Source organism: Xylona heveae, assembly GCF_001619985.1.
Source record: "Xylona heveae TC161 unplaced genomic scaffold L228scaffold_1, whole genome shotgun sequence".
Lineage (NCBI taxonomy): Eukaryota > Fungi > Ascomycota > Xylonomycetes > Xylonales > Xylonaceae > Xylona > Xylona heveae.
Window position 1 is genome coordinate 3,279,683 of NW_017264193.1, and position 25,829 is coordinate 3,305,511.

Sequence of the window (25,829 nt, forward strand, 5' to 3'; positions counted from 1 at the left end):
GAGTCTAAGCAAGTCTTTGCTGCAAGGGCAGCAAGGTTCGGCGACCGACATTCCAACGCAAAACAAAGGCGCTGTGTCCTAGTATCCACGTTCATGATGGTAAGCACATCTTCGCCATTGTGTATGGTGCTGACAGAGCCTCAATATGATCTTGGCCTAGGCCGCCCCCTCTCATGTTACATTCATCAGTCGCCGAGAAGGCATGCTCCGAAGTAAGGAGGAGACATCGTTGGACACCTGCACCAGCTGGGCAGGGGGTCCGCTCCCTTACAAACCCCATCATCTCGATCTCAGCCAGGCGGCGAAGGGATCTATACAAAAGGGACGCCAAGTTCTGACTCTTCGTCCGGGAGCCTTCTCTCATGGCAACGCAACGGGGTTTGAAGTTGCCTTGTATGCATGTGCTCATTGTGACAGGAAGCTGTGGTGGAGATAGAGAACATGGCGGGCTAGACTAAGCCGGGGCCAACCTTCTCGGCTGCGGTTGCGGTTGAGAAGGGTTGGACTACGCCGGTAGGCACGAACCAACCTCGGCTCTTCCAGCCAAGAAACCCACTAAGCCCCTGACCCCTGCCAGGTAAGGACCTAACTGGGTTTAGGGCATTACATGGATTCGATTTTACCCAGCAACAACATGCACGACCCCTACGATCTCCCAAGTTATTTGACGAATGCTGAACCCGAGCCTTCTCGGAGGCTCTGGAAAGTGGGGATGCTCCTCTGGAAACCAATTCCTCCGACTGAGACATGGGATGACACGAGCTGCTCAGCGGAATGCTTTGAGAATATAGTGTCTCCCATGTGAAGGGCTTATCATCCGACTTGTAATATTTTGCTCAAGCAACCTGTCTATTTTTTCTCTCACCTCGCAAGGACCAAAACTGTTCGTTGTCCAACCCCAGGCACGTGAATGCAGGCTCGATATAGAGATGGCGAAACGCCTGAAGACTAAGTATTGGCAAACTCTTTTACGACAACTCGTGCCAGCATCGATTTTCCCTCCTCACATACCGCTGGTCCGCCCTGATGCGCCTCGCGCAGCTCGTGTCTCTCGCACGCTCCCGTGGTAACCACTTATTCCGTCCTATCTTATATTCACCTGGACCCGATTATCACGGAATGATCGGGGCCCTCTTCTCTAACGTCGCCCGGTAATATCGCCTAGGATGATTTACGGGGGGCAGGCGTAGGTAATCTTTTTTTTCCTTCCTTGGTGACGGCAATTAGGGTTTGGGGCATCAAGTGTCTCATACCAAATATTGCCACCAGTCGATCCAAAGACCGCGCCAATAATCGTACATTCTGAAGCTTCTGGAGGACATTATCGTGCCAATTATGCAGTACTCTATGCGAGCCACTGAAAGGAAAGGCGACTAAGAGAATATAATCATTATATAACAACAATAAAAGTATTAAAATTATATCGAGTATTTTCACTGCAGCTTTTGATCATGCTCGACCCGATGATCATGCTATGATGGAAACATGGATTTATTTTTCTCGCGTCTTTAATTCTCTTCCCCTCTTGATGTCGATTCTTCATCTATTCGTCTGGTATCGCCGAACACAATATCTCAAAAGTTGATTTTAAACTGATCACACTAAATTAGGTTATTTTAAATGCAGAGATTTCTATAAAATTAGCAGGGAAGAAGGTGCCTGCTCATATGACTACTGAATTTTATTTCGTGCCAGGAATAATATGACAATATATTATAATCAAGATATTATTTCTTCAGATAGGTAATACCTCTGGCAAAAATTGTCTCAAAAACCCGGAGTAGTCGCTCTACGCACCAAGCCAAAGTTTCACCAAGTGGAATTGCTATCATTGTTCTTGTGTGAGCACCTAACCAGTGTAGCAACATCCACGACGAGCGAGAAAGCAGTTTGAGGCTTTGAACCCTGTAATTGATGTCTAGAGGGGGGAGTACACTTATTTCCCTTTGGTCTTGTACGCGACTCTACCGTAGTCACCAATTCTAGTAACAGAGGAAAGCAATCTAGAGGTAGCGAAATAGTTTCAGAGTATATAAGTTCATCATTCGAGCACCAGCAAGTCGGCTGCTTTGCAACCAAAATTGTCTTTACAAGTCTGCAAGCAATGTAGTGGGAGAAAGTACAAAGTACGGAGGTAGGTAAGGTAGGAAGGCATAATTTACCTTAGGTACTTACCTACTTTATAATTAAGCTGTGGTTGGGCTTAGCGATGTCAGCCCCCCGGCTTCTGACGGCAACTTTAGCCTAGCTCCTTTTGCTACCCTTACCGCCAACAACTTCCGTAGAGTCGATAGCATCATGATCATCAGGCCATGAATGTTCTTTGAGCCACAAATCCAGGAAAAGTGTAAAAGAATTGTACTACACATTTCGGGATTCTGCATGCCGTAAAGTGGCTTTCGCCTACGATCAAAGTGGGGTGAGCTTCCTTATCAATTTTTCCAACGGCCTGTCATGGAGATTATATCGTCCACGTCCCATTCTGACAAGCCAGACAAGACATGGCGTGTAACGAGCTTCCTCAGAGCACCAATGTTGGGGCGACACCATATTTAATATTGAAAAGAAATTATTCTGTGTGTCACAGTTGGGGTTGTACAACGATCGATACTCTCCCACAGCAAACCAGGCACATTGCGCTCTTGGCGGGGCTGAAGAGTAATCCAGGCCGACATTCTACTGAGCAGGCCTATCGGCACATGCTTAAATGTTACCGTTTGCGCATCTTCTTTGCCATGTTCTCTGGGTAGCAATTTGGAGTAGGATGGAAGCATGTGCGATTAATGCTCAATGCGTGATGGAGAAAAATAAGACCATGGCACTGCAGCAAGGAAATAATATACCGTAACCAAAGTCAAGGATGGCTGCATTCCGCTCGTATCACACCTCTATGAAGCCCCCAGCCGCCAAATACTGCCTTGGATTGACCATAAAAGCCAGACGGAGCCCGTTAATGACCCATCACAACTATAACCTTTCCTAGCAGGCCCGCTCGCACAAGACAACGCGTTCAAGTCTCATGTAGAGGATTCGCCCGCGCTGAAAATCATCATATTGTCCATCAAGCAACAAGAGAACAACCCCGTCGCTGACCGCTCAAGCAACGCATTTGACATCTTCCATTTAACGGATATGCAAAATGTCCATTCTCTTCTATCGCCGACCAAATTATGTGGCAAGACCGACAGGGCCGTTGAATCAGGCGGATTGTCAAAAGTATGTCGAACGAACCAGGAATAATAAGAACGCAATTCCCCCGGAGCTTTGCTTTGAGCGCATCATCTCCAATAAAGCAATGCCAGTAAGTAGTCTGATGTCGTTGCATGTTCACAATTAATCATAGGAGAAGCCATGCTCGCTCGAAGACTTCATGGATTATCTCATTTACATCGAGCACGACGCCGAAAACCTTCAATTCTACCTCTGGCTTCAGGATTATACCAGAAGATTCAACGCAACAAAGGTAGCCGAAAAAGTCCTGTCTCCAGAATGGAAGTCAAATGAGCTCCCGCTTCCGCCGAGCAATACCAGCGATGCAGGAGCCATGCGCCCTGACCACTCGGCTTTCCTTGAACTGACAGATATTCCCCGTACATCGAAGGTGTCAATAGCAGATCATCAATCAATTGTTTCTTCCACCATATTTACAGTCAAAAGTCACTCGGAGCAGGCTTTAGGAGCTCACTCTCAAACTGGGTTGAAGTGGGAGCCTTGTATGCTTATTGTCCGCCCGCGCCTTGAGTGTAGTTCTAATATTTGCAGTCACCGTGCAGCCTTTTCGAGCTGAGATAGGCAAGGTCATCTCTCATTACCTTGCTCCAGGTTCTCCTAGGGAATTGAATCTTTCCCACCGAGACCGCAATGCAATACTTCATGCCCTTCAACATACTACGCATCCGTCGGCGTTTACGATTGTCGCAAACATTGTCGAGCTGACATTGCGCGGTCAATCTCACCCGAACTTCATCCGCTGGTCCATTTGTAATGGCAATAAACCTCGCGTCATCTTTGTTCGTACCGTTGGAATATCCAATGTACTGCTGGGATTTCTCATTGCTGGATCACTCTCACTGTCACGTCTTTCACGCTGGTATCGCTTGTGTGCTTCCCTGGCCTGGTTCGTGGGCTTTAGCATTCTTATTGCCGCTTACAAGGGCCTCTGTGTGATCATGCACAAGGCCCGAGTGCGCAATCTGAAGCCTTGGGAACAGGATGAAGAGGACTCGACTTATCCGCACGACCAAGCGCTCAGTATTTCGGACCTCGAGCGTCCAGAAACAATGAAATCTCGCCGAGCGCGATCGATGGATTCATTCGGAACCACGAATACATTTTCCGACGACAGTTGGGTGTCCAAATATAAACATAAGTCACTCTTCCGCAAGGTGTTTGACCGAACTGTGTGGATGCAAGACGATGCCTTGCGCTTGCTCCAGGAGAAAATTGTTCTACAGAGCAACTTATGGGCATTGATAGTAACCTTGCCACTTACGGCCCTTTTTGTCGCACTACCTGCTGGTGGACTTTTTTAAGGTTTCTGAGATTGCTTCTTCTTATCTTGCTTGGATTCTCCGTCACATTGTTTGGGCTAAGATTTTGTTATCCGTATTTCGCCATCTGATTTCGTGCCAAATTAGGTCGTCGCGTCCGAAGGCTGGAACTGGATGACGCTTGCCAATTGCTCTTATATGAAAGCTATCTCAATAATATGGTGGATGAGCAATTATTTTGTCTTACGGTGAAGCTCAAGCTGAACGCTGCTTTATGGATCAACGGGGTACGATGACACTGTGTAGCAAGACTGTTTTGCAGATTATGACCAGAAAAGCTTCTGATACTACAACTATTTTGCTGTCAGTCCTACTTTGAAAAGTGAAGATGAAAACCACATCTTAATGCGTCAAAATATCTCGTTCCTATTAATCCCGCTGTGGCTTGTCGGACAGTTAGAGGACGTACCTTGATTGTGGCGTAGAATAATTGTGGCAGAGAATCGGCTCGCTTGTGGCTCGTTTGCTTTGATTCCAGTTGATTATGATTGGTTGAGAAGCTCGCTTTACATGAGGTCAGCAGTTCCTCATGCACCAATTGGGTTTGCTTTGCCCTGCCATTTCCGAGCACCCGAGGTTGAATCCCGTTGCCCATCGAGCATTCTTCCGCCACTCTTCTCCATCTCCACTATCAGAGGTGTTACGGTCCTATTGTAAGTAATTTGGATCTTACAATTGTGTCCTTCCGTCATTCGTAATCTAATCCCCAGTTTCAATCGATCCTTAGGTCATTTCAGCAACTTTTTCTCGCTTTTTTGGACAATGGCCGCGCTTCGATCTTCTACTCGCCTCTTGGCTTCGCGTTCTCTTTTCAGGACGACAGTGCCTGTTCGGTCTTTTGCCTCTGTCAATCCTATCGAGTCCGTCAAGGAGGCTACTTCAGCTAGCCGTCCTCCTGTCAATGAATCCAAGACATCTACTGTCCAGGAGCCCAGCGCCAGCCCTGATGCCAGAATCAAGACTTTCCACGTCTATCGATGGAACCCTGACGAGCCGACCTCAAAGCCGCGGATGGAGTCGTACACCCTCGATTTAAACAAGACTGGACCCATGATGCTTGATGCTTTGATCCGGATCAAGAACGAGGTCGACCCTACCCTGACTTTCCGTCGAAGTTGCCGAGAGGGAATTTGCGGAAGCTGCGCGATGAACATTGACGGTGTCAACACCCTCGCGTGCCTGTGTATGTTTGCCACTACTGCCGTAGTTTCGTTATTCCAGACTAACAATTTAGGCCGTATCCCCACCGATACCAAGCAGGAGTCTCGCATCTATCCCTTGCCTCACACCTACGTAGTCAAGGATCTCGTGCCTGACCTCACACTCTTCTATAAACAATACAAGTCGATCAAGCCCTACCTCCAGCGCAGTACTCCGGCGCCAGATGTTTGTGCCCCTACAGTAATCCTTTCTCCTCGTTGCACAGCTGACACAGTGTAGGGTCGGGAATACCGCATGTCTAGAGAGGACCGCAAAAAGCTCGACGGTCTGTACGAATGTATCCTCTGCGCCTGCTGCTCGACTTCTTGCCCCTCATACTGGTGGAACTCCGAAGAATACCTTGGCCCCGCTATTCTGCTGCAGTCCTACCGCTGGATTGCCGACGCCCGTGACGAGCAGACCGAGCAGCGCAAGGACGCGCTCAATAACTCTATGAGTCTGTACCGATGCCACACCATTTTGAACTGCACTAGAACGTGCCCCAAGGGTCTCAACCCTGGTTTGGCTATCGCAGAGATTAAGAAGAGCTTGTCGTTTTCGTAAAGAGTAAGCCTTGACAATGATGGTCTCTTAGTTGGTGTTTTGACGCTTGAAATTGCTTCGTCTCCTGGTCTCATATTTTTATTCTTGTAGTTATAGCGTAGCAGGACGCGCAAAGGGATCCTGTCCATATCATAGGTTGTACCGCTGCAATTTATAACTTAGCCTATACCACAATAAGAGTTGCTGATGTTCTCGGATAATTGTCGATCGCGACCAATGATGTGAAGCACAGTTTCGCCCTTTTGTTTTTGTCCTCAGGACCAGGATATTTTGCTGGTTAAACACAATATGCTTTGCCTAGCATTGTATTCTCGATCTCTGTGAATTAAGAATGAGGACTCACTTGATCTCCAGTTCCGGCTGAACCCAGCTCGAAATGCTAGTTCTCATACTCGGATGAGCTCACAGCCTCTGCGTGTTGCAATCCCAATTGAACCTGTGACGATACGTATGTAGCGCTTCGAGCGCGATGCAAGCTTAGCTTTGCTCAGGGCAAGGCATCGAGACTTGTGAAGTTGACCAGGAGAAAGCGCACTTCGTCACATTACCCGACAAGCCGCCGGACAACAGGTAGGCTCAAGCGATTATCTTTGCCACCATTTAAAAAAGATGAAATCTCAATTTCTTTCAGCGGATAATATGTGATGTTCGGGACGTTGGGCACAAATATGTGGAAAAAAGCACAGGTAGCACAACGCCCCATCTTTTGGCATATCTGTGGAAAATTTGATCTCGAAACTCATTGTCCCTTCTCTGGCCTTCTACTCTTCTCGATTAACAGCTCTCACAAGGAGTGCAAACCGCCTGACTCTGCACTTTCCGCACAATATCCTCTCTGATGCTTGAACATCCAAGCAAGCCCGTGTGATTCCAGCAGCGGAACAATTTCGGCCGCCTTGACTACGGGCAATGTTCGATGAGTGACGATCCCATCTCTACAGGAGCCGGACGTTCATTATTATTGTCTCGAGGTCTGTGCCTATGGCTTATTTTCGGCCCAGTCATCGTCTCACCGGCCCTGGTGCAAGGTCCACTGCCCTGCCTATTTGATCTCTTGAATACGAGTGATATGCAGTCTCCGTGAGGAAATGGCAATTTCATAAACTCAAATGCCGACTTAGACCCGTGTCGGGGAAATTCGAGGATGCGGGCAGGTGGAATGAGATCTGGTTGAGAAGTCGACATCGTTGAAATGCTCTATTGAGAAGGCGTAAGTTTAACCAGTTGTACGCACATGAGGCATTATGACGACTGCTTTGCCGCACTGTCATGTTTTTTGGGGCGTGATTGGGGAACAATAATCGCCTAATGATCTAGGTAATTTGAAGCCGATCTGGTGAAATCAATGCGATGTTTTCCTCCTTTGCACTTTTTAATGGAAAGCCAAAAATCGGTGCAGAGGTTCACTCAGTCAGGCGAATAGAACACGGTTGATACTCTGAACAGGTCTCTCGGGTCTGCACCCGACGCAAATTTCTGATTAAAGGCCACGTAAAGGTGGTATTTGTCTTTTGTCATTTTCACCTATAATTGGGCAGCGAATATGTTGCTCATTTTTAGATGAGGTGTCTCGCCGTTTTCTTTAGGGTGACTGGGAAACAGATGTTGCATCATTACGCGGCGAGATGGACCGAGTCAATGTGATATAAGACGGATGCTTTTCAATCCCTGTTGGTGTTATTGTTGTTGTTTGAGTTGTCCTGCAAGAATTAATTCGGCATAACACTGTACCTGCATCAGGGTGTGGAGACAATGTATCAGTTGCAGGATCTAGCTGCACGTTTGTCGATCGATCGATCGATCCGTCTTATTACTAGGTCTCATATATGGTCGATGGAACGTGCGCTGCAGAAGCGGGGAGCCTGTACGCTGCGTGGGAAGCGGTGGATGCAGCGGGGACTTGCCGTTTTTAGAGGAGGAAGCCAAGGATCATATCCTATTCGAGTACAACACCATGTCTCATATCGACAGATCCAGCAGACGGGGCTACCAGACTCAGACTCGCACAAAGTTTAAACCTATTGCAATGTCTCTACATCGAGTTAGACACATGCAGATTTACATCTTATCTTTTCCCTTGTTTGCCAGCAATTCAGACGAGCAAAGAAGCGGTGTGCAAAAGGAGCCTTCTCACACGCGGTGTTCACCTGAATTCATTCCTAGTGAATGATATGTTTTTACAGGTTTTGCTGCATTGATCGAAAAGGTGCCATCGGACGTGCTGAAGAAATTGAGGCCGTGTATTCACTTGCTCTCTGGAATATGGCGCCTGCGGGAATCCATTTAGCCTTCGGGCCAGGTCTCCCTCGCTTCATTCATACGAGATTTCCGGACAAGCGCGGGAGTAACCTCTCCGTCTACCATGCAAGCATCCAAGCTGGGAAAAGAAAAGAAAGATTCGGGCTGCTCGAACACGTGCAAATTAGGGGGAAGATACGGAGCCGGATTAGCCGCTGAAATGATCAGGGAACAACCCTTCAGCAAAAGACCTTGTCTAGTGTACAATGCAGCGCCGCTCTGTGGGAGAATATGGCCAGTGCCTGCTTCTGAGCTGCGAGGGTCTGTGACCTTCCCGGTAAGCCAAAGCCCAGCGCACGGCCTTGTTCGGTCAGGGTTTGGGTTGTTGAAGAGATTTGTTCCACGGTATTGGATTGTAGACTGCATCGAAAGTCAACCCCTTTGGATGGTGCATTCCCCGGGTGGGTGGTCGAGGGCAACTTTTACGCCGAAGATACAATTTCTTTTTGGAAATATCTGGAAACTCCGAATGACGAAAAGGGTCATGATATGCAAGATCTTGCTTATGCGGAAAGACAGTTCGATATGGCGATCAAAGTGAAATATCTCAGCACCAATCTATTATTAGACCGCCGTTCGGAGCATTAGCAGCAACACAATTCGAAGAGGACAATTGGAGAAAGCACGGAGGAGGCAATGGGAGCTGAGGATTTGTATATGCAAAGGGAAATGCATATTAGCGGGGGCTCCGACCAACTCAGCAGGGCCTGATGCGATCGACCAAATTGAAGAAACGAGTGCTTCGGCTTGGACGGACTAATTGTTGTCAACTCCATGAGTGGATTGACAGCGATGACCCAGGACCATGTGAGATGTGAGATGGACCCATTTAAGGCAGAGTTGGCTCTTCGGCATGTACCCGGATTAGGAGGGATAGGCGCTTCAAGCCGTCCTCTACAGACGCGGCTTGGAAAGGTCTGGGTTTAGTGCGCATCCAAAGGGATACAGCTGGCAGCGCATCCACCGCTGCATACGTGTGCAGAGAGGAAAGAGACTTGGACAAGGTTGGCATACCACTTTTGTTTATGATGCATTCTTGACAGTACATAATGGAAGAATTGTTTTGTTCGATTTCATCACCCTGGGGCAACTAGCATGAAGAAAACACATTACGCTAGATCATTTTCGTTGCATTTTATTTTATTTTTTATTTTTTATTTTTTATTTTTTATTTTTTATTTTTTATTTTTTTATTTTTATTATATTATTTTATTTTATTTCGATGGCGCTTCGGCCCTTGGTGATTCGTCTTGTGTCTGAACCTACTGATAGTTTAGTTATTTTAGTTATAACCCTTGGAAAATGCAGCCAAGTGATCACCGACACCGAGCCACTCAGCTGGGACAGGGCTTACTGGGGGAAGCTGCAAGTGGCCGGATGGGTCGCCCCGGGGGCCCGGATTTGGAATGCTGCCTTAGCACGACACCCCGGTCCAACCCACCGCCTTTCTAGTTATGGTTGTCTGCTGCGCTGAATTGACGCAGCGATAAGTGGAGCCTGGGGCCACTCTTACCCATCCGAGCGATTGCAGCTGCCAATAGCTATAGGTACCTTGCAAGTTCGAAAAAGTAGTGATTTCATCATCTCTTCTTCTCTCCCCCTCGGTCTTTTCTCAGGTTCACACCCACACACTCGTCCCTCTTTTTTTACGCTTCGATCTGACACACCCTGCCTATTGTCCCTTTCTATCGCCCCTCCAGGGGTAGTCGGTACGGCGCGAGATGGTTGCGTTGGTGCCTCTGAGGAACTGAAGAAACATGCAGATTCAGGTACCTCGTACTTGGAACCCCGAAAAAGCCACCGATCTGGCCTGCCCTCTTCGCACTTATGATTTCTCTTTTCTTGGTCGACGCTTGATTGCGCTTTGCTTGGCCGACGGCCACCCCGGCAAAATGGTGCGAATTTCAGAGCGAGGGGATGAAACACCAGCGCCTCAGCCTCCGACCGAGCCGTCTGCTGATTCCGCCCCATCTTCTCCCGCGCGGCCCGCAGTGCTGTCCCAATTCGAGAGCAGGTGAAGAAATCTTGGTTTGAATGAGAAGGGGTGAAGACTGAGAATTTTGCTCCTGAACAAGCATCCCCCAGTTCAAACATCAGACGAGGTACACGAGACACGACTCACTTGGGACGCATCGGCAGGGCGTCGTGGCCGAACGCCATGTCCTGCAGGGTTACGATGGCAGAACGGACACTTTAGGGCCGTGGTTTTGAACCCTGATGCACCGGAGGAAAATGGATAACAAGCCGGCGGGCCGGCGTTCTTCATGGAGGGGGGCCCGCATCCCCGTGGGTCTGTTCCTGATTTTTTTTTTGGGGTCGAGAAGCATGTTCAGCCATCTGCGAGTCTGAGCGGGCCGAAGCTTTTTTCTTCCGTTCTATCTTCCCTTGTTGCACTGCTCATCCCTGCTCGACTCTGATGCTCTAATTCGACTCTTCGACATTCGTCTGAGATCGTCATCTCCTCTGGACCCCTCGTCCACGGCGTTACCGGTCCGCCTTCTTCAGAAACACACCCCCCGGTCTGACTCGATTTGGGACCATCGTCGTCTAGGGTACCTCGCCTTGTGATCCGTTCAACCACCTGCAGAGACCAGACCGACGACATCCAGATTCTTCGCATTCGAGTACAGACGCCATGTCTTTGATGGTGTCGGGGCGCTGAAGAAGGCCTGTGCACAACGGAAGATAGTCCTACCCTGCCGGCAGATAAGAACCCCCAGGGTTCCCGTGGTTTGGAGCTGCTGCATCATTCTTCTCATCTTCTTCTTCTCATCGTCGTCATTTAATTGTTGCGCATCCTTGCCAATCGGAGTGCGAAGTACGAGGGACAACCATAAATACTCAGCTCTGCCTTGTCATCCAAGTGACCGACATTCCTTTCGACGTCTTCATATTCCGTCTACATCTCCTCCACCAAGTTCTATTCTCCTCTTATTCAAACTCGTCCTGGAAAGACATATCGACGTATGTTTACCGTATCTATACTTGTTTGTCTGCTGCCCCACCACCAGCAGCAGCGGCCGCGGCGGCGGCGGCCACACAAATGCTGAGGAATTGGAGGCTAACTTTTGCGCGCAGATAATGGCCAATCCTACCAGCTGCCCCGGCCATAGCTTCAACATGATCAAGAGCGATACCACTCTGTTGGTGTGGAATTGCAGCATGTGCCAGTCGGGACCGCATTGGTTCATCTATGAATGTCAATACTGCAAGGTCAAGGCTTGTCGGCCTTGCTCGCTCAAGGCATAATGGATTGAGCATTGCGTTTGAACTTTAAAGTAAGCTTTCTTCACCGCTTATGATTTCCAGTCGAGGATGCAGGTCTGACATGCGGTTCTCTATTAGAGAATAGACTCTTGGCACCTCGGCTCGTCATCATACATTTATCAGCGCATTGCCATTTCAATGCCCGCCTTGCCGATCCAACGTACGTCGGAAGTTGAAGCACCGTTCAGCTTCGTCATCACGATGGCTTGGGAGTCCAGGGCTTAATCATAATATCCGCGGGGCCATCCCATGCACTAGCATATTATTCTTGATATTGAAGGGACAATATTTTTTATTTTTATTTTTATCGGAGGCGAAGGGATATATTAGACATCTTCCGCAAGGAACTAATAAGCGCACGGGCGGTGTAGAACCTCTCATCTATTACAATTCTAGGCCTAGAATACAAAGAATATTTACTAGACTCTCAGAGCGTTTTTGACATTGTCGGCGTGCTTGTCATCTTTGCTACCCTCAATTTACGCCCAAAACAAATTACGAATCGACAACTGGTCAGCTCATTGAGTCAAATGGCCAGTTGCACTCAACGCTCATCGCAAGTGGGAAAAGAGAGATCAATTCCGCTAGGCTCCATCTCTGAAGTCGTGACGCACTGGGGCCGAGCAGGTGCAGCTATTGGCACGTGAATGGACAGAGCATTTGAAGAGTGGGCATATTCGGTTTGTGTGTACTTCCCATTGTACAGCAGGGCAACCATATACATGAATGTACATCTGTGGAATGCTTCCGTTGCCATGTCAATAATGTGTCTGTACTATACTCGGTGTCAAGTACAGCACCGTACACGACATGACCACAATGCGAATTCAGCAACGATCAAAATGGCTTTGCATTTCACCTCATCAATATCGTCCTTCATCTTCACCCTGATAAGAACTTAAAAGTCCCTCATTGTTTGGATCATGGCGACCAGGGTAAACACAACGATGGTCACCTTCTCGCAAAGGAAAAAAAGAGGAGGTGCCGAAGACCATTTTCGTCTCAAGGTATCCCCAAAGGATAAATGTGAGGGAGAATACCTTCTGATACAAGAATGACAAAACATCTCATTTGTTTTCCACAGAAAGGCCATTTGCCGGATCGATCAACGGCTAAGTGAAATAGGTCTAGTCCCGAGAAGCTTCAATGGGACACCATCGACAACTCAAGCAAGGTGCAAAGCCATCTAAACCTTTTCTCTTTGGCTCTGAGAAATCAATAATCTTCTCTCCGTCTTTGTGTACCGATCTCATTGCCTACCTAAGGTAAGTTACTTTACCTACCGAACTAAGCTACTTTCTCTCGCTCCCCCTTCCCGCCCATATTCTTTTGCTGTTTCTCTCCGCTTCCCATCACCACCACCACCACCACCACCACCTCACCTCTCTCTCGCACGCCAAATCATCGTCATCCTGCGCCTTCGGCCTTTCTTCTGTCAGTACTTCTCCTCAGAGGTATTTGTTGAGATTTTCGAGCTTCATTGCATTCACAATTGGTAAGCTTCCGTTTGTCATGATCGTTTGTCTGAGCTCCACCAACCATCGCGCCATGGCCCGTCTCGGCCCCACTCGACGAACTAATGCTTACCGAATCGATTTATCCGGGGGATTGGCGTTATTACACTATTTCCCCACAATCATCTCGAGCTTATTTCGTATCGCATTGATTACTTGTCAATCTCTATAAGCAATTGTTTCGTCTTTGATGCGGCACTCCAGTGATTCATCATTGCGTCGCTACCGAACTAACTTTGATGGACTGTTTTGCTCCGACCGAAATGCTAATATCTACAGCTTCGCTTCGCCATCAACCCGGGTCAAACCTCGAGACGGTGATACGATATCCTGTCACCCTGCCAAGACCAGCTCAAAAGCCCAATTTTCGCACTTAAGGTATCGATCGCACTTCAAACCCATACTTTTTGCCTCAGAACTAACGTTTTTCCCGACTAGTAGGGTGTTTCTGGCGCATCATTTATTATCGCAATGCCTGCTCTCGATCACTCTCTCGTGGTGCGCGATCAGTTCCATCAACTCTTCAAGCGAAAGAATTGGGCTGCGCACCACCCTGGTGTTGTGCTCGTGTTTTGCATCGTTTTCATTGTTGGAGCTGGAGTCATCGGTCTCGTGGTGTATCGGAAGGTTCTCGCAGCGAGAGCACGTCGCCAGGCCCGCACCAGTGAGGTCTAGTTTGCTGCTTTCATTGTCATTGGAGCATCATCAAGTCGAGGTGCTGCTGCTTCAAGATAATGTGTTGAATCTGGATAGAAACGGGCTTAATGGTGCTGCTGGCGATGGTTCGACCTGTCTACACCAGCACTACTTTTGCTATTCATGAACTGTAAAATCGTGGTTCTTTATTGAGTCAGAACGACTGATGTGGACCTGGAAAGAGCGTTCTCGGTTGCCTTGTATCTCTTGTTTTTTTTGCCCTTCTTTTTTACTTGGGTTCTCCTCCTCTTTCACAATTCCATCCCTCTCGTATTGGATGAAGCCGCGATGCGACAACTGGTTTCCATGTCAAAATCTATTAATGCACTGATTCGCCTGTTTATAAGTACTTCTTTGCTTCTAATCTATACCTGTTGTTCTTCCTGCTCTATCTTGCCATGCCATGAATCTTTGGCATTGGCGATGATCTCACAGTCTCTATATATAGGTCCAATACAAAGTAGCGCGTATTACTCTATTACTAGGATCCATGACCTACATGGACGGGAGCCGGTCCATGCACCATGCAAGTAACGGTGATGGCGATGATGATGAGCCGATACTTGGACCGGAAATGGATCATAGCATTGAAATGCCCTTGTCAGAAGTGTGGAATACGTAAATTGCACCAAGAATGATGAAAACAAGAAAAAATAAAAATAAAAGAAATCTCATATTTCATATTAAGCCAACCCTCTAGGAAGTGAGCCTCACCAAAGAAGGATAGGTAAAAACGCAAAAGAAACATAGGACAGGTGGGAGTCGTGACCGGTAGCCCACCGGACAATAACGACAAGCAAGACAAGTTAAAACGCAGACGGGCAAGGATTCCATCTAGATCATATTCTCGTCCTTGATTGGGATTTCATCCATGAGCTTCTTCTCACTGTCGGCGCCATCCCACCCAGCGGGGCCAGCAGAAGCAGCACTACTGGGCCCACTAACGCCGACTTCGTTCTCAGCAACAAGGACCTGGTTCTTCGTCTTCTTGTTTTTCTTCTCCTTCTTTTGTTTTTTGCGCTCATCTTCTGGGTATGTGCGAGTTGCGGTGCCAATATAGAACATGTCTCCAACAAGTACACGACCATTAACAACCCCGCCTATCGGTGGATACCATAGCGATACTTGTTGAGGAGCACGAGCTTTTTGTTGTCGCCGCTTGTAGCGTCTGTGAAAGTATGATAGCAGAACGGCGAGCAGACCGAGTCCGAGGATTATTACAATAACCATGAGAATCCAGCGCCAATGGGAGGATATCCTGTTTAGCACAAAAAGATAAAAAAAGTCAAATTGCTGTGCGAAATTAAAAAGAAGCTTGCTACGACAAGGACGGAAGTGCATTGGTCGTGGGGCAACGGAAACACATTGCGAGACCGAGACATGGGCTGAAGAAAGTAAAGTAAAGCGAAACCGGAGAGAGAAATACGAACCAGGGTTTATGAACTGAGCCATCTCGCTTCGAGAGTGAAATGGATGCCATCGTAGCGGTATTTATCTGTCGAGTTTCGTATGTTTTTCTCTTTTTGCGGAGTAGTTACATGAAGGTCGACAAGGGTATCGTAGGTAAAAAGTCGGGGCGAGCTGTATCTAGGGTGACCTGGGGTTTTCAGGGTCTGTGGGGTCTGGGGTCGAAAAGTGGGTAAAAGGAAAGTGGAGATTCTTGAGACAATTGGAAGGGGAGCGACTGGTTAAATTGTCATAGGAGGCAATATAATAATAGTAACGCAGCGACAAGTGTGACAGGCAATTGACAATTCGACAGCGGTTCAAAAGTCGACTGACTGTTGACGAAGCGGCAGAGTAGGAAAAAAATGGTTGAGGGTCGGTCATCTGTTGGCACATCCAGATGCGGAAAGAAGCTACAAAATTACTTAGACTGCTGGCCCGGAGACGAAGGAATTCGTGCAACAGTGCAACAGATCGCGTACACCATGGTAGGACAGGTAGTGCCCATTGAGGAGAGCCAGTATGGCACGTACTGCAATAAACGTATATTACCTGGACATGTACGAATACTACAAGCCTGGACAAAGTCTGATTCAAGTCAACTTAGTTATACCAATCTTAGGTATGGTAGTTACTTAAGGTAGGTAGGTATGCGATGAAAGAAGTCACGCAGTAATGGATAACTGGTAATTATTAATATAACTTCTTGATCTAGACCACGATGCAAAAATGCCCAGCCCTGTAATCTAGGCTCCTGATTTAAAGTTGATTAGGGGTCAAAAAGCCCTTCCATTAGCCACGGGTCATAAACAAGGTCAACTGCTGTCATTCGTTCCTCTGGCAGCCAACAGAGCATTTTTCGTAGAAATTGGAGAAAGCCTCTCTTATCTTCACCCGATAGTCGAAGTTCAAGATCCTCAAGGTTCATATCAGGGATTGGCATAAGCCCTCTCCAATTACCTATTAGAGAAATTAGTTTTGAACTGAAGAAAATATTAGAAAAGCAAATGGGCTCGCAGACCATTCTCATCCCAAAAGCGAAGGCTAATGTCGCTCCGCTCGAGGAATTTAAGTGGAGGAGGCCCCAATATTGCTACCATTTCTGCAAGACGGTGCACTTCATCATACGTTTGATCCGGTTTTATGCCTGGAAATAGGTGACTCTTCTCGAACAGATCCCAAACCTAGTACAAGTGAGCCTGTGCTACATGGATGGAACGTTTGATGCAGCGGAGAAAAGACAACCTACCATCAGACCAACATTCCAAATATCAACACTATAAGTCCATTTCATACCTAAGATAACTTCTGGCGCCCTAAAGAGCTCTGGCATAATATACCCTTGGTTTTCCTCCGCCCCGAACCGCGCTTCACTAAGGTCGCAGAGAACTGGCATCCCAGATGTGAGCAGAAATGGGCGCGAAGCATAAAGAGACCGATCCTCAGCAATCTTGCGGGGTACCGGGTGCTCTACTTCATAATTTTTCATACTGAGAGAATATAGACTCGTCGTCGATTCCGATAAGCATATTATCAGGCTGCAAGTCTATTCAAGTAAGTATCTACCGTGTATCAAAGCAGGGGAACGTCGTATAGCTACCAGTATGTATCACCTGGGCTTCGCTATGGAGAAAGTCGAGCGCAATCAACAGTTCCCGAAGCGCAATCTTCAATAAATCCTTGCTAAATACTTTGTCGCGTGTATACATCTTCAATTCTTCGAGGCTCATTCCAAGTGGCTGGTGAACAAGACAACGATGTCGACCATGTGGTCCAATAATTTCAAACGAATCGATTAACTTCCGAATGCATTCCCTGCCAGGATGATCCGACCTGACCTGATTGATGTGGTGGTAAATCGGGAGCTCTCGATGCACCATCGAGTCATTAACAACATATATTTTCAAAGCGATGTATTGATTTACTCTGCAAATGTATGAGCGGAAGAAATATTACAAGCTTTTGGGACTCACCTCATATCACGGCATAGCCAGACTGTAGAGTTTGAGCCATAGCCTAGTTTACCCACAATTTGATATCTCTTGCATAGTACTTCCCCTATAGAAGCCGGATAGTATTTCCAAGCTTTGTAATTTGGGGTCGTCTCTTCTTCGACTAGTATAGAAGGATCTATCAACTGAAATCCCGCATTTGGAAATATTCGGTGACCGGAGAAAAGGCGGCGCGACAGAGGTACGGCAGAGATAAAATGATAAGGTAGCTGAAATCGAGGTGAGACTATATTTAAAGCCAGTGAGCTGGAGACTCGTGGAGATAGTATATGTCGCCGGAGGAAGCAGGAGGGCACCTGCACTTTGTGCATGGTTTTGCAAGCTAGGTATGTGACTGATATGCTCGAGATAAAATATTTTAATATGTTAGTTGCCATCGAAGGATCATTCCTTATTATATACTTTATTCCCTTCTTTCCATAAAATGACCAACCGAAAAAAGTATTTATATACAGGTGTCCTTTCTTAAAAGATATGCCACGTTCAAGCGAGAGAATGGACGCATCCTTTTCATAGAAAGGAACAAGACTATAAAAAATTAAAGTAATAAGTAAAAGCCTCTAGATGAAAAGAAACAATAGAGATTGTACTCTGATCATGCAGACTACTACTTTAGAGACTTTCTTTAACAAACCTTTAGAATAACAATGACTTCTGCATCTAGTACCATTATTTATATAGGAACATGACATAGTATTAAGTATATGTTGCAGCTAACAGGCTATCTATTGTTATAAAACAACTACCTATTTTCATTTTACCTAGATGCTCTAGTCTTTCTTTTTATTATAATTTATTTATTTATATATAGCTCCTTTCGTATACTGTTCTATACACTATAAGAGAGTAGAAAGAGCAAAGATCAATTCAAGGAAAGAACAACATGATAATAAATGTATAGCTACCTAATTAGGACTACAGTGTAAAAGAATATAACAATTTCCCTCTCCAGCCTATTCGGAATTGCAGAGCCTATAATTTACGTGCTGGGCGGCCTGGCGGCAATGAGGACCGGGGCCAGTTCTAGGACAAGCGACCCGACGCTAACCATGGTCTCTCCGACACGGGCAGCTCATGTCTCGCATCGTCTCAACTCGCAACCAGTCCGTTCTGGTTCTCCTACGCACGACTGTGCCTGGTCATGCATGTCCCAAAAAGAGTCGCCATTGTCGGTGAGTGGACCCTTTTCAGTTTTTGAGACATGTTTTATGCTTACTTGAAAACCTGAAGGTGCCGGTCCCTCCGGACTCGTGGCCGCCAAGACGTTACTCCATTCCCATTCAGTTCCAGCATTTGACGTAACCGTACTCGAAAAGTCCTTGTCAGTAGGCGGACTTTGGTCCGTCTCCACGGCAGGCCCAGATGGCCTAGTTAGCCCTGAGATGCCCGCCAACCTGAGTCGCTACTCTGTCTGCTTTTCGGATTTTGCCTGGGAGTCGGCCGACCTCGAAACCGGCAAGTGCAAATCTCAGACCGATTCAGCCGCGAAGCCCCTGGAAGAGAGCAGTTTCATGCCCATGTTTCCCAAGGCTCGGCAGGTGGAAAAGTATCTCCAAGCGTATGCCCATCGATATTTGCCAAACGGAGTCGTACGTCTAAACAGCACTGTGACCAAGGCAGAACGCAGAAAGGACAATGGCTTGTGGAACCTGGAATGGACTACCCATAACGGCTCCGTCCATCGGGATACCTTTGACTACCTTGTAGTCGCCACTGGATTCTTTTCGTCTCCGAGGCGCTCAAACATTGCGGGCCTAGGAAAATTCCCGCAGAATGTCATCCACAGTAGTCAATACAGAACCTTTGACGACCTAGTCCCCCCCAAAGCGCAATCGTCCGAAATATTTGAGAAACCGGCCTCTTCTGACCCGTCTCAGGATCAGACAATCCCAAAGCTAGTAGTTATTGGGGGTGGCATGTCGGGCGTTGAAGCTGCCGCATCGCTGGCTCTGCATATTTCTTCACGGAAGCATTCCCCCGGATCTTCCGAGGTCTCCAGGGACTACCAGATCCATCATGTCATTTCGCGTCCATTTTACGCACTCCCGCCTATTTTGCCCCGAGACCCAGGACGAGCCATGCAACCTTCGTTTACACCACTGGATATGTGCATGTACAACCTCTCCCGGCGGCCCTCGGGGGATATCACATACGCAACTGGTACTCTAACCGCGGAAAAGGCCAAGATGACGCATGAGTTCCTGCGAAACGTGATTGGAGGGGATCAGTATGGCTTTGGAACTCGCTCCAGAATCTTCTCATCCGCAAAAGAGGACGAGCCTGCTTACGTCGCTATTAGCGAATGGTATGCAGGACTTGTCCGGGCCGGATATATTTCCCCTGTTGCGGGAAAAGCTATACAGGTTGGAGAGGATGCCGCTGGTGGTACAGGGACGGTAAAGGTGGAGTACAAAGGCAAGGAGTCCATACTTGACAGGGTGGAGGGGATTATTCTGGCTACCGGATTCACTCCTCAGACAGCCATCTCATGGTTGTCTCCTGAGGTTCTTGCCGCTCTTCAGCACGATAGTCATTGCGAGCGCATGCCACTACTTCTGCAGCACCGCTCCACTTCTCATCCTGATTTCCCAAACCTCGGATTTGTTGGATACTATGAAGGGCCGTACTGGGGCGGCATGGAGATGCAGGCGCGGTTCCTGTGCAGGAAATGGGGTAGTAATGCCGACGCCGTTGCTGATAGTGTAGAAGATCTAAAACCAATGGAGGACCTTCGCATTGCCATCAAAGGGTCTCCAATGGTTCCCCAGTTCTGGATGGGAGACTACGTAGGCCTCATGGAAAGCTTTGCGCGCGAAATGGACATTCCGCGCCTTGAGCTCGATGGATATGAACCGCGAGGTGGACCGGTCATTGGCGCGAGATACATTGACGATACGGCGGACCGGCAGGAGGCTAACAAAACTATACAGTCGCTGCAGCGCACCCTCTTGTCCTCAGCAAGTCAAGCTGGGTTCCTCAGCAGAGCTGTGTTTCGGGCGATGCACGGCAAATGGCACATGTCTCGAGAACTCAACAGTGCACTTCCCACTCACCCATCTGGAAACTTTACGGGGACGGCGAAGTTTCATGCGCGCTTTCCGACTGATCCTGCCTATGACATGGAAATGCTCTATCACGAAGAAGGCGAGCTCGTCACGAATCAAGGCTGGACGCTACGCGCTAATCGGAGCTATGTCTACCGCTACAGCGAGCGCGATGACAAGATTACTGCCTGGTTTGTCAAGCCAGACGATCCGAAAACTGTAGATTACCTTTTCCATGCCATCAATTTCGAAGTGCCTGTATCGTCGGACACTGGCGCACTAGGAGAACTCAAAGCCTGGAAGGCTCGCAGCCATCATCTCTGCGAAAAGGATGACTATACGCCAGAGTACACGTTCAATTTTGACGGTGTCGGGCTCAGTCGGTTTGGGATCAAGTACTATGTTAAAGGGCCACAAAAGGATTACACCTCAATGACGTGGTTCACGAGGTGATGACCATAATGATGCGATGATTCATGATTATAGACGGAACATTTTTCTAGTATAGATGCTGTCCGGAATCCTTTCCGGGAGATGTAAATAGCGTCGGGATAGATTATAAAGAAGCTGAGCATGTTCGGAAGTGGAATTCACGCCATGTCAGCTAACGATGGCTAAAGCTAATAAACCAGTGTCTCACTTAATATCCCCGGCTCGATGAGGGAAAATTGAAGCGCTATTCTTTCTGATATATCGTATCAATTCATGATAAGCAAATCTGTGTCGAGATATCTTTATCATCCTGTGATAAAGCAGCCTTTTTCTTTTAGACATTGTTTTTATGCAATAATGATAAGGACGGAGGGCTATCGTTTAGCTGTGGGGAAGGTGGGATCGGGAAGAAGGGAGCTACCGATCCAGATTCGGTGAGTTTTCCAGAACACCTCCGCGCCCTTTCACCAATGATGAATAGTTACCTACCCTAGATACCTTAGGTAAGATGAATTATGGTACAAACATTTGTATCTCACTGTGTATATTCTACGTCACTTCATCGCAGATTTTATTTCTGTTTGCGTATCTACTGTTCGTGGATTAACACAAATTAGACACTCGTTCCCAAAGAAAAATCCGTTTGACAGCACAACAACTGAGATCAATTCTGCTTCATGATCAACGACTCTGAGCATTCCTTCGTTACCAATAGGATCATGTAACGCGTCGACAAGCGAATATCCTGGATCTGCGTTGCTCTTAAACGTCGGACGCTGTCGGAAATTGAATTACCAAATGGAGCAGAAAATTGGTCACATATGTACGGAGCAAAAGGACCAGGGGGAACCTATCATCATTATTATTTCCATCCCAGGGCAACGATTCACCCCGAAGCCTTCTCGAAGCGGTGTCGGAGCATATTCTCGGGCATCATGTGGAGTCCAACGAGTCACACGGATAGGAACATGTCGACAGCGTCATTGTGCTTACTGGGATACCCTTGAATGCTTCTGAATTCCGTGTTGGCCAAACCTGATAAAGATTTCTAGACGCCAACCAGAGAAGACACCGGGAACAATAATGACTGAACGTTGACGACAGGAACCGGTGGCCAAGGGCCCGACCCCTTGCGCCAACATGTTGGGCCCGTTTGGCGGCGCAACCGGCGAGAGTAGCGCTATCTAAGCGATAAACGTTTTTCGCAAAAGTGGCTTCCTCTGTCGGTGACGGGTCCGACTGACTGCCAGGTCGGCAGGTGGTCTGTTGTCTTATCGCGCAGTGCCACAAGGTTGATCTCGTGCCTTTGTCGCATCCATCTTCTTTGCGATGTCTATTAATTGCGCCTTCCTGCCCATCGTGAAGGAGTCATTTTGAGGGGAGGTAAACACGGAGCTCGTTTCGCTGTCGTCGCTCGAAGAGAACAAAGATGCGCGCTCCCTGGCTTTCATTGGCATTGGCAGCCAGTGCTGTAGCAAGCCCTATCAGCTCGAATCTCCAACAAGTCGGCGATGACAAACTTGGCGCAGTTGCTTCGGAGAGCACAATATGCAGCAACATTGGTATTGAGCTGCTAAAGGCTGGTGGAAACGCGGCCGATGCGGTATGTGTACCTTTTATACAATACCCTTGCGACTCTTTGTACTACTGCCCACTGCCGATCGGTTCTGGCGCAGTTGTGGCTTTCGGATATGCAGCAAGCTGAACTAGGGATTACTTTCTGTAGCTCGTCGGAACCGTTCTTTGCGTCGGCGTCATTGGCATGTACCACAGTGGCATTGGAGGCGGTGGTTTCATGCTTGTGCGATCGCCGCACGGCGACTACGAGTTTATTGATTTCCGAGAAACGGCCCCGGCTGCGGCATTCGAGAACATGTATAAGAATAATACGGATGCTTCAATTTATGGCGGATTAGCAAGGTATGTCGCTTGCTGTTATATTGCATTCTCTCAACATCTGCAAAGGGTGTCCCTTGCAATAAGTTCCTCCCCGCGCAATTGGAAGTATATTTTAGCTAATATCCCATTTTCACCTGTAGTGGCGTTCCTGGCGAACTGCGCGGTCTCGCTCACCTCCACGACAAGTATGGCTTATTACCGTGGCCGATGGTTGTCAAGCCTTCTGTCAATGTCGCCCGCCAAGGCTTCCCAGTCACCGCAGACTTGGTGAAACAGATGAAGTCTGCTGTTGCTGGACAAGACAATTTCTTGGTCAACGACCCTAACTGGGCGATTGACTTTGCGCCCAACGGAAAGCTCCTGGGGATTGGAGATACTCTGACGCGAAAACGCTATGCCAATACCCTTGAAGCTATCGCCGAGGAGGGCGTCGATGCCTTCTACCACGGTCCCATCGCGGAGTCTATGATTCGGGCAGTCCAGGCCGCGAACGGCACTATGACGCTCGAGGATTTGCGCAACTACACCGTAGCTCTTCGGAAGCCCGCCCATATTGACTATCACGGCTACAAGCTCACCGGCTGCAGCGCGCCATCGGGTGGTACTGTGGCATTGTCCGCGCTCAAGATTATTGAAGGATACGACGGAATGGGTGAGGCCTCCATGCTCAATCTGAGCACCCATCGTTTGGACGAGGCAATTCGCTTTGCTTATGGCGAGGTTTGTACATTCTTGAAGCAATTTTGCGATAATTCTGACGAATTTCCGCAGAGAGCAAATCTTGGAGATCCCTATTTTGTTCCCGGCATGCAAGAGTACGAAGACCAGATGCTCAACGCTTCAACCGCTGCCGAGATCCGTGACAAGATTTCCGATTTCCACACGCTCAATGTCTCCGCCTACAACCCCTTGGGTTTGGAAAGCTTAGAAACGTAGGTCATTTCTTTACTCTTGTGATCACGGATGCCTAAAGTGACCTAACGATTATTTAGTCCAGGAACCTCTCACATTGTCACTGCCGACGGATCTGGCATGGCCATTACCCTGACCACTACCATCAACCTGCTCTTCGGCTCGCAAGTCCTGGTCCCGGAGACAGGTATTATCATGAACAACGAGATGAATGGTCCGTATCTTAACTCAGCATACTCCCTCTTTGGCCCTCTGGAGCTCTTCTGATCGATTTCTAGACTTTTCTATCCCTGGCACGTCCAACGCCTTTGGCTACATCCCCTCCGAGGCCAACTATATTCGCCCCGGCAAACGTCCTTTGTCGTCCATTTCCCCTGTCATCGCCGAAAAGCCCGATGGCACACTGTACTATGTAATCGGAGCCGCTGGCGGCTCCCGCATTATTACCTCTACCATCCAGAATCTCTGGCACGTGCTCGACCAAAACATGACTGTGCCGGAAGCTCTTGCGCAGCCTCGTCTCCACGACCAGCTCATGCCCAACCAAGTCACTTTCGAGTACTCGTACAACAATGAAACTGTGTCCTTTATGAAGTCGCGCGGCCATAACGTGACTTGGGTCGCTCCCGGCCAGAGTGCCGCTCAGGGTATTCGCAGACTTTCTAATGGCACTTTTGAGGCCGCGGGAGAGCCAAGACAGGTCAGCTCCGGCGGTTTTGCCATTTAAGCCAAGTTCATCAACGGCTCATACCTGGGTGTTAAGAACAAACCCTGCAGGTTTTGGCAATTAATACGCTTGGAAGTAATCGCTTTTACCACTGTATCATGCATCTACGACTTGAGATGTCCATAAGATTTTGAGATTTAGCCTTGCAGCTGGCTGGTCTGCGGAATGTATATATCTAGTCCAGCCTTATAGACGATGTAAATAATTTTATCTTTTATCGATATAGAGCCTCGTATCAGAGCCATGAGAATGTGAGACCACCACTGACCGGACAGCACTAGCTGTCACAATTAATCATGATGCTATGCAGCTGCTCCATCCCTGCTTTTTCACCATCGGCAGACTTCGACCACAAAACTCTACCAATTCCCAAAAAGGATTATGTATTTGTGGTCCATCTGGTCGCTTCCACTCCTGTTTTGGAGGGTATGGCGACTTATCAAAGGTGAGACGAAGCGCATACCATGGATCCCACTCTGTTCCTTGTTGAACACATCCCGGGGAAAAGAAATTACCTTTTTCTAATCTTATCGTATAGCGCTTAGGCCGGAAGGCCTCATCTCCTAGATTGTAGTCGTTGATCGGTATTGAAATCCATCTTGGGTCGCAGAACAACTCAGGGCGACGTTTGAAGAGAGTGATTTCCACATCGAACTGGCTTATCAACTGTGAATGTTCTTTTCTTCTGTTGCTTGTAGTCACAGTGGTGTCGTGAACTTGATCGAGAAAGTCTGGATTGACAAGTTTCCACTCAAAATCTGCTGAAATGAATATACACAGCCCTGCACCACATCGTAACTAATTCATGTTGCCGTCATTAGAGATACAAGACCAATTTAAGCACGAAAGACACCTAGACTTACATGGCCCGTGCCATCCTTCTTGAACGTAATCCAATTGCACTCTGTGTCCCAAAACCACTCCATCTCGCCTGTCAGGATCGAAAGTAGTGTCTCGGCATTGTGGGCGGTAGTCATGGTCAGGCCGTTGTGTGTAAAGTTCGAGTATGGATATGTTTAGTTGACAGGACTCTAAGCCTTTTAAAATCGTCAATGACGCTCTGTGTCAGTAATTGTCAGGAGATACCTAGCTGTGTCAAAAGCGGGTGAGCTGTTCCTTTTTGTGTACACACACTGTACGCCGGTAGGGATAGCTGCCTAGCATGTCGTTCTAAGTGTGGCTCGAGCAGTGGGGCCCTTGGCAAGCGGACGCTATGCCGCCGCTAAGTTGCATAGCGATGCACCGCCGAATCTGGGGCCGTCAAGAAG

General features: G+C 47.9%; 8 protein-coding genes across 8 annotated transcripts; 5 read left to right on the top strand and 3 right to left on the bottom strand.

Annotated features, from left to right (window-relative positions):
* Positions 1-3,139: 3,139 nt before the first annotated feature.
* L228DRAFT_258320 (hypothetical protein) lies at positions 3,140-4,823 on the top strand (the record flags this gene model as incomplete). The annotated part of the gene is made up of 3 exons (XM_018334073.1): positions 3,140-3,301; positions 3,344-3,713; positions 3,763-4,823. 3 exons carry the CDS (start codon positions 3,140-3,142, stop codon positions 4,530-4,532), a joined length of 1,302 nt encoding a protein of 433 aa, XP_018192524.1. The 3' UTR covers positions 4,533-4,823.
* A 324-nt stretch (positions 4,824-5,147) lies between these two features.
* On the top strand, positions 5,148-6,513 carry L228DRAFT_243527 (putative iron-sulfur protein subunit of succinate dehydrogenase Sdh2). Its single transcript, XM_018331707.1, has 4 exons — positions 5,148-5,203; positions 5,278-5,733; positions 5,785-5,936; positions 5,991-6,513. The coding sequence occupies exons 2-4, from the start codon at positions 5,313-5,315 to the stop codon at positions 6,312-6,314; spliced, it is 897 nt and encodes a 298-aa protein (XP_018192525.1). The 5' UTR covers positions 5,148-5,203; positions 5,278-5,312; the 3' UTR covers positions 6,315-6,513.
* A 7,351-nt stretch (positions 6,514-13,864) lies between these two features.
* L228DRAFT_265319 (hypothetical protein) lies at positions 13,865-14,223 on the top strand (the record flags this gene model as incomplete). The annotated part of the gene is made up of 2 exons (XM_018334679.1): positions 13,865-14,057; positions 14,147-14,223. The coding sequence occupies 2 exons, from the start codon at positions 13,865-13,867 to the stop codon at positions 14,221-14,223; spliced, it is 270 nt and encodes an 89-aa protein (XP_018192526.1).
* Positions 14,224-14,782: 559 nt separating this feature from the next.
* L228DRAFT_243534 (hypothetical protein) lies at positions 14,783-15,446 on the bottom strand (the record flags this gene model as incomplete). The annotated part of the gene is made up of 1 exon (XM_018331708.1): positions 14,783-15,446. A coding segment is annotated over exon 1 (391 nt), but the record flags the coding sequence as incomplete, so codon positions are not given.
* An 858-nt stretch (positions 15,447-16,304) lies between these two features.
* L228DRAFT_252208 (protein kinase) lies at positions 16,305-18,217 on the bottom strand (the record flags this gene model as incomplete). The annotated part of the gene is made up of 6 exons (XM_018333673.1): positions 16,305-16,495; positions 16,557-16,719; positions 16,785-17,005; positions 17,136-17,461; positions 17,509-17,756; positions 18,182-18,217. The coding sequence occupies 6 exons, from the start codon at positions 18,215-18,217 to the stop codon at positions 16,305-16,307; spliced, it is 1,185 nt and encodes a 394-aa protein (XP_018192528.1).
* A 429-nt stretch (positions 18,218-18,646) lies between these two features.
* Positions 18,647-21,399, top strand: L228DRAFT_258323 (hypothetical protein). Its single transcript, XM_018334074.1, has 2 exons — positions 18,647-18,719; positions 18,778-21,399. The coding sequence occupies exons 1-2, from the start codon at positions 18,689-18,691 to the stop codon at positions 21,042-21,044; spliced, it is 2,298 nt and encodes a 765-aa protein (XP_018192529.1). The 5' UTR covers positions 18,647-18,688; the 3' UTR covers positions 21,045-21,399.
* An 847-nt stretch (positions 21,400-22,246) lies between these two features.
* Positions 22,247-24,713, top strand: L228DRAFT_23038 (gamma-glutamyltransferase). Its single transcript, XM_018330533.1, has 6 exons — positions 22,247-22,626; positions 22,750-22,943; positions 23,063-23,642; positions 23,694-23,854; positions 23,915-24,048; positions 24,113-24,713. Exons 1-6 carry the CDS (start codon positions 22,453-22,455, stop codon positions 24,559-24,561), a joined length of 1,692 nt encoding a protein of 563 aa, XP_018192530.1. The 5' UTR covers positions 22,247-22,452; the 3' UTR covers positions 24,562-24,713.
* On the bottom strand, positions 24,673-25,624 carry L228DRAFT_243538 (hypothetical protein). Its single transcript, XM_018331709.1, has 2 exons — positions 25,425-25,624; positions 24,673-25,359 (listed from the first exon to the last, which is right to left on the bottom strand). The coding sequence occupies exons 1-2, from the start codon at positions 25,536-25,538 to the stop codon at positions 24,856-24,858; spliced, it is 618 nt and encodes a 205-aa protein (XP_018192531.1). The 5' UTR covers positions 25,539-25,624; the 3' UTR covers positions 24,673-24,855.
* Between the last annotated feature and the right edge of the window lie 205 nt (positions 25,625-25,829).

Bases quoted from the DNA above. Each gene is read 5' to 3' on its own strand.
- L228DRAFT_243527 (XM_018331707.1), top strand. From the start codon at position 5,313: ATGGCCGCGCTTCGATCTTCTACTCGCCTCTTGGCTTCGCGTTCTCTT. The intron at 5,734-5,784 runs GTATGTTTGCCA...CTAACAATTTAG, and splicing joins CAACACCCTCGCGTGCCTGT to GCCGTATCCCCACCGATACC. The intron at 5,937-5,990 runs GTTTGTGCCCCT...GACACAGTGTAG, and splicing joins GCAGTACTCCGGCGCCAGAT to GGTCGGGAATACCGCATGTC.
- L228DRAFT_243538 (XM_018331709.1), bottom strand. From the start codon at position 25,538: ATGACTACCGCCCACAATGCCGAGACACTACTTTCGATCCTGACAGGC. The intron at 25,360-25,424 runs GTAAGTCTAGGT...AACATGAATTAG, and splicing joins AGAAGGATGGCACGGGCCAT to TTACGATGTGGTGCAGGGCT.
- L228DRAFT_258323 (XM_018334074.1), top strand. From the start codon at position 18,689: ATGCATGTCCCAAAAAGAGTCGCCATTGTCG. The intron at 18,720-18,777 runs GTGAGTGGACCC...GAAAACCTGAAG, and splicing joins AAAAAGAGTCGCCATTGTCG to GTGCCGGTCCCTCCGGACTC.
- L228DRAFT_23038 (XM_018330533.1), top strand. From the start codon at position 22,453: ATGCGCGCTCCCTGGCTTTCATTGGCATTGGCAGCCAGTGCTGTAGCA. The intron at 22,627-22,749 runs GTATGTGTACCT...TACTTTCTGTAG, and splicing joins GTGGAAACGCGGCCGATGCG to CTCGTCGGAACCGTTCTTTG. The intron at 24,049-24,112 runs GTCCGTATCTTA...ATCGATTTCTAG, and splicing joins CATGAACAACGAGATGAATG to ACTTTTCTATCCCTGGCACG.